At 44.3% G+C, this 6,126-nt stretch overlaps 1 protein-coding gene across 1 annotated transcript in view; it reads right to left on the bottom strand.

The window, feature by feature from the left end:
* The window catches only part of kcnab1a (potassium voltage-gated channel subfamily A regulatory beta subunit 1a), a 124,105-nt gene extending 118,258 nt beyond the window's left edge, over positions 1-5,847 (bottom strand). Inside the window, exon 1 of the mRNA XM_064975300.1 lies at positions 5,333-5,847. Coding sequence (XP_064831372.1) covers positions 5,333-5,532 — 200 coding nt within the window. The 5' untranslated portion in view covers positions 5,533-5,847. The remainder of the gene's footprint in view (positions 1-5,332) is intronic.
* Between the last annotated feature and the right edge of the window lie 279 nt (positions 5,848-6,126).

Here is a 6,126-nt window from a genome sequence, read left to right as displayed (position 1 = left end):
CTTGATATGAGTCTGGAAGGAGAGTTTAGAGTCTAACCAGACACCTAGGTATTTGTAGTTGTCCACGTATTCTAGGTCAGAACCGTCCAGGGTAGTGATGCTAGTCGGGCGGGTGTGGGCAGTGAATGGTTGAAAAGCATTCATTTGGTTTTGATAGTGTTCAAGAGCAGTTGGAGGCCACGAAAGGAGTGTTGTATGGCATTGAAGCTTGTTTGGAGGTTAGTTAATTAACACAGTGTCCAAGAAGGGCCCGATGTATACAGAATTATGTCGTCTGCGTAGAGGTGGATCAGGGAATCACCCGCAGCAAGAGCAACATCATTGATATATACAGAGAAAAGAGTCGGCCCGAGAATTTAACCCTGTGGCACCCCCATAGACACTGCCAGAGGTCCGGACAACACTGAACTCTATCTGAGAAGTAGTTGGTGAACCAGGCGTGGCAGTCATCTGAGATATCAAGGCTGTTGAGTCTGCCCGATAAGAATACGGTGATTGACAGAGTCGAAAGCCTTGGCGAGGTCGATGAAGACGGCTGCACAGTACTGTCTTTTATCGATGGCGGTTATGATGTCGTTTAGGTCAATGAGCGTGGCTGAGGTGCACCGGTGACCGGCGCAGAAACCGGATCGCACAGCGGAGAAGGTACGGTGGGATTCAAAATGGTAGGTGATCTGTTTGTTGACTTGGCTTTCAAAGACTTTAGAAAGGCAGGGCAGGATGGATATAGGTCTGTAACAGTTTGGGTCTAGAGTGTCACCCACTTTGAAGAGGGGAATGACCGCGGCCGCTTTCCAATCTTTAGGGATCTCGGACGAAACAATAGAGAGGTTGAACAGACTGGTTATAGGGGTTGCAACAATGGCGGCGGATCATTTTAGAAAGAGATGGTCCAGATTGTCTAGCCCAGCTGATTTGTCCAGGTTTTGCAGCTTTTTCACAACATCTGGAATCTAGATTTGTGTGAAGGAGAAGCTGGGGAGGCTCGGGAAAGTAGCTGCGAGGGGTGCGGAGCTGTTGGCCGGGGTTGGGGTAGCCAGGAGGACAGCATGGCCAGCCGTAGAGAAATGCTTCTTGAAATTTTCGATTATCATGGATTTATCGGTGATGACCGTGTCGCCTAGCCTCAGTGCAGTGGGCAGCTGGGAGGAGGTGCTCTTGTTCCCCATGGACTTTACACTGTCCCAAAACGTTTTGGAGTTAGAGCTACAGGATGCAAATTTCTGTTTGAAAAAGCTAGCCTTTGCTTTCCTGACTGACTGTGTGTTGGTTCCTGACTTCACTGAAAGGTTTTATATCGAGGTGATTATTTGATGGTAATGCAGTACGCCACACGATGTTTTGGTGCTGGTCGAGGGCAGAACGACCAGGCATCCTCAACTGACGGGATGAGGTCAATATCCTTCCAGGATACCCGGGCCAGGTCGATTAGAAAGGCCTGCTCGCAGAAGTGTTTTAGGGAGTGTTTGACAGTGATGAGGGGTGGTCGTTTGACCGAGGACCCATAGCTGATGCAGGCAATGAGGCAGTGATCGCTGAGATCCTGATTGGTGTGTGTGTGTGTGTGTGTGTGTGTGCGTGTGCGTGTGCGTGTGCGTGCGTGCGCACGTGTGTGCGTGTGTGCCTGTGTGCCTGTGTGCCTGTGTGCCTGTGTGCCTGTGTGTGTGTGTGTGTGTGTGTGTGTGTGTGTGTGTGTGTGTGTGTGTGTGTGTGTGTGTGTGTGTGTGTGTGTGCGTGCGTGCGTGCGTGTGTGCGTGTGTGTGTGTGTGTGTGTGTGTGTGTGTGTGTGTGTGTGTGTGTGCGTGTGTGTGTGTGTGTGTGTGTGTGTGTGTGTGTGTGCGTCCATCAGTGTAATGACAGCAGAGGAACCAGAGACTGCTCTCAGAGCTGGAGCTCACCACTAAGTACTGTAAGAGTTTCTTGTGTAAATGCCTTTGCTCGAGTGAGTGTGTTATGTGCATGTGTGTGTGTGAGAGAGAGAGACCAAATCTCAATGGGATTTCCCAAAAGGCTCACTGGGGTGTCTTTCATCAATACATTGATTATTGATTATATACACTTCAGTTGATTGGTGTCATTGTCAATATGTTGGTTTTCAAGAGGAGCATATTTGTGATGAATACATGATCTCAGAGTGTGTGTGTGTGTTTCACCCCTTTCCTAGATCAAGGTGCAACACGGAAAGATGATAATTACATCTACACAGGGGTGGTGCAGAAATATGCTGCATGCTATATGCTTGAAATGCATCAGACCTCTCTGACGCAGAATACACTTTTATCTTATAACCCTGCATCATAAAGCCCTTCTCAGTCACTCTCTGCTCTGAAATCCCTGCAGTACGAATATATATCAATATATATATATACACTACTGGTCAAAGATTTTAGAACACCGAAGGGTTTTTCTTCATTTTTACTATTTTCTACTTAGTAGAATGATAGTGAAGACATCAAGTCTATGAAATATGGAATCACATATGGAATCACTAAAAAAGTGTTAATAAGCAAATCAAAATATATTTTATATTTGAGATTCTTCAAATAGCCACCCATTGACTTGATGACAGCTTTGGACACTCTTGGTATTCTCTCAACCAGCTTCACATGGAATGCTTTTCCCACATATACTGAGCACTTGTTGGCTGCTTTACCTTCCCTCTGCGGTCCAACTCATCGCAATTCATCTCAATTTGATTGAGGTCGGGAGATTGTGGAGGCCAGGTCACCTGATGCAGCACTCCATCACTCCCCTTCTTGGTCAAATAGTCCTTACACAGACTGGAGGTGTGTTGGGTCATTGTCCTGTTGAAAAACAAATTATAGTCCCACTAAGTGCAAACCAGATGGGATGGCGTATCGCTGCAGAATGCTGTGGTAGCCGTGCTGGTTAAGTGTGCCTTGAATTCTTAATAAATCACCGACAGTGTCAACAACAAAGCACCCCCATACAATCACACCTTCTCCTCCATGCTTCACGGTGGAAACCACACATGCGGAGATCATCCGTTCACCCACACAACGCGTCTCACAAAGACACGGTGGTTGGAACCAAAAATCTCAAATTTGGACTCCAGACCAAAGGACAAATTCCCACCTGTCTAATGTCCATTGCTCGTGTTTCTTGGCCCAAGCAAGTCTCTTCTTCTTATTGGTGTCCTTTAGTGGTGGTTTCTTTGAAGAAATTCAATTCTGAAGGTCTGATTCATACAGTCTCCTCTGAACAGCTGATGTTGAGATGTGTCTGTTACTTGAACATTGTGAAGCATTTATTTTGGCTGCAATTTCTGAGGCTGGTAACTCTAATGAATTTATCCTCTGCAGCAGAGGAAACTCTGCCTCCTCCATTCCTGTGGCGGTCCTCATGAGAGCAAGTTTCATCATAGCGCCTGATGGTTATTGCGACTGCACTTGAAGAAACATTCAACATTTTTGAAATTTTCCATATTGACTGACCTAAGCAATGATGGACTGTCATTTCGCTTTTCAGATTGGGCTGTTCTTGCCATAATATGGACTTGGTCTTATACCAAATAGGGTTATCTTCTATATACCCTCCTTACCTTGTCACAACACAATTGATTGGCTCAAACACATTAAGAAGGAAATAAATTCCACAAATTAACTTTTAACAAGGCACACCTGTTAACTGAAGTGCATTCCAGGTGACTAATCATGAAGCTGGTTGAGAGAATGCCAAGAGTGTGCAAAGCTGTCATCAAGGCAAAGGGTGGCTATTTGAAGAATCCCAAATATATTTTGAGATTCTTAACACTTTTGTGGTTACTACATGACTCCATATTTGTTTTTCATTTTGATGTCTTCACTACTTTTCTACAATGTAGAAAATAGTACAAATAAAGAAAAATCCTTGAATGAGTAGATGTTGTAAAACCTCTGACTGGTAGTGTATGTCACCAGATACCTGGAGTACAATGTGTTGTTTTAAAGGGTCAGCCAAAGTAGTACTGATCCCCGGAAGCAAATGAGGGTTAAGTGCATTGCTAAAGGGCATGACGACAGATTGATCACCTACAAATGAGGGTTAAGTGCATTGCTAAAGGGCATGACGACAGATTGATCACCTACAAATTAGGGTTAAGTGCATTGCTAAAGGGCATGACGACAGATTGATCACCTACAAATTAGGGTTAAGTGCATTGCTAAAGGGCATGACAACAGATTGATCACCTACAAATGAGGGTTAAGTGCATTGCTAAAGGGTATGACGACAGATTGATCACCTGCAAATTAGGGTTAAGTGCGATGCTAAAGTATATGACGACAGATTGATCACCTACAGGTGTGCTATCTTCATCTGATCACTCTTTGTTCTGGAGAATTTCCCTGCACAACAGAATGTATCAACCCTTATAAGAATATCCATTAACTGTAATCCACATAATAATTTCCAGGTCAGATGGATTATTTTCCAGCGGTGAGAAACTGGTCGAAACTGTCCTTCCAACAGTCCTTCCAACAGTCCTTCAAACTGTCCTTCAAACTGTCCTACAAACTGTCCTTCCAACAGTCCTTCAAACTGTCCTTCCAACTGTCCTTCCAACAGTCCTTCAAACTGTCCCTGCAGAATACCTGACCACTGTGACTGACCCAAACTTAAGGAAAGCTTTGACTATGTACAGACTCAGTGAGCATAGCCTTGCTATTGAGAAGGCCGCCTTAGGCAGACATGGCTCTCAAGAGAAGACAGGCTATGTGCTCACTGCCCACAAAATGAGGTGGAAACTGAGCTGCACTTCCTAACCTCCTGCCAAATGTATGACCATATTAGAGAGACATATTTCCCTCAGATTACACAGATCCACAAAGAATTTGACAACAAATCCAATTTTGATAAACTCCCATATCTACTGGGTGAAATTCCACAGTGTGCCATCACAGCAGCAAGATTTGTGACCTGTTGCTTCAAGAAAAGGGCAACCAGTGAAGAACAAACACCATTGTAAATACAACCTATATTTACACTTATTTATTTTCCCTTGTGTATTTTAACCATTTGTACATTGTTACAACACTGTATGTATATATATATATGACATTTGTAATGTCTTTATTGTTTTGAAATTGTGTATGTGTAATGTTTACTGTTAATTTTTTATTGTTTATTTAACCTTTGTATATTATCTACCTCACTTGCTTTGGCAATGTTAACACATGTTTCCCATGCCAATAAAGCCCCTTGAATTGAATCGACTACGTTAATGATACAACACACACTATGCTAACCCCCAACTTCAGCCACATACTCTCTCTCTCTCACACACACGCAAGCACACAGACACACACACTCACGCACTCACACACACACTCACCTGTATTTCATGCCGGTCAGTTTCCCCGTGGACTCTTTGAGGGAGATGTGGTGTCGGGGTGCGAACGCCCCAAAGCTACGTGCTATGATGGCCACGGTTCTGAACTTGGCCCGAGCTGCATTCCCCGGGCTGGTGGCATTCTTGTGATCCCCATTTCCACGTTTCATGTGGGGGTCCGTACAGGCTATAGACACCTGCATGGCTGGGCTGGATGGACCGACTGACCCTCACAGAGAAATGTTCAGGACAGAGAGTCCAAGAGAAGTGGATGAATAGAGTGAGACTGAGATAAAGTTTTAAAATGTCTTGATCTTTTGTTGAAATGACCTGTTGATGTTAGAATGTCCTGTATTCTTTCCGTGTTTAAAATGTTGTTTCTTTCTCAGTGTTGTTGTTTTGTGCCTCAGTGAACTGGAAGTCTTCTCGGTGTTGTCGGTCCTTATCTTCCCTCTGAAGAAAAAAAGTCAGTCCTGACAGCAAGGAGATGACAAACTTCCCCCTACTTGTCTTCTCCTGGAGAGAATACAGTATTCCTTCCTGTCTTCTCCTGGAGAGAATACAGTATTCCTTCCTGTCTTCTCCTGGAGAGAATACAGTATTCCTTCCTGTCTTCTCCTGGACAGAATACAGTATTCCTTCCTGTCTTCTCCTGGAGAGAATACAGTATTCCTTTCTGTCTTCTCCTGGACAGAATACAGTATTCCTTCCTGTCTTCTCCTGGAGAGAATACAGTATTCCTTCCTGTCTTCTCCTGGACAGAATACAGTATTCCTTCCTGTCTTCTCCTGGAGAGA

The sequence above is a fragment of the Oncorhynchus masou genome, chromosome 9 (assembly GCF_036934945.1).
Source record: "Oncorhynchus masou masou isolate Uvic2021 chromosome 9, UVic_Omas_1.1, whole genome shotgun sequence".
Lineage (NCBI taxonomy): Eukaryota > Metazoa > Chordata > Actinopteri > Salmoniformes > Salmonidae > Oncorhynchus > Oncorhynchus masou.
This window is presented reverse-complemented; position numbering and strand designations above follow the sequence as displayed.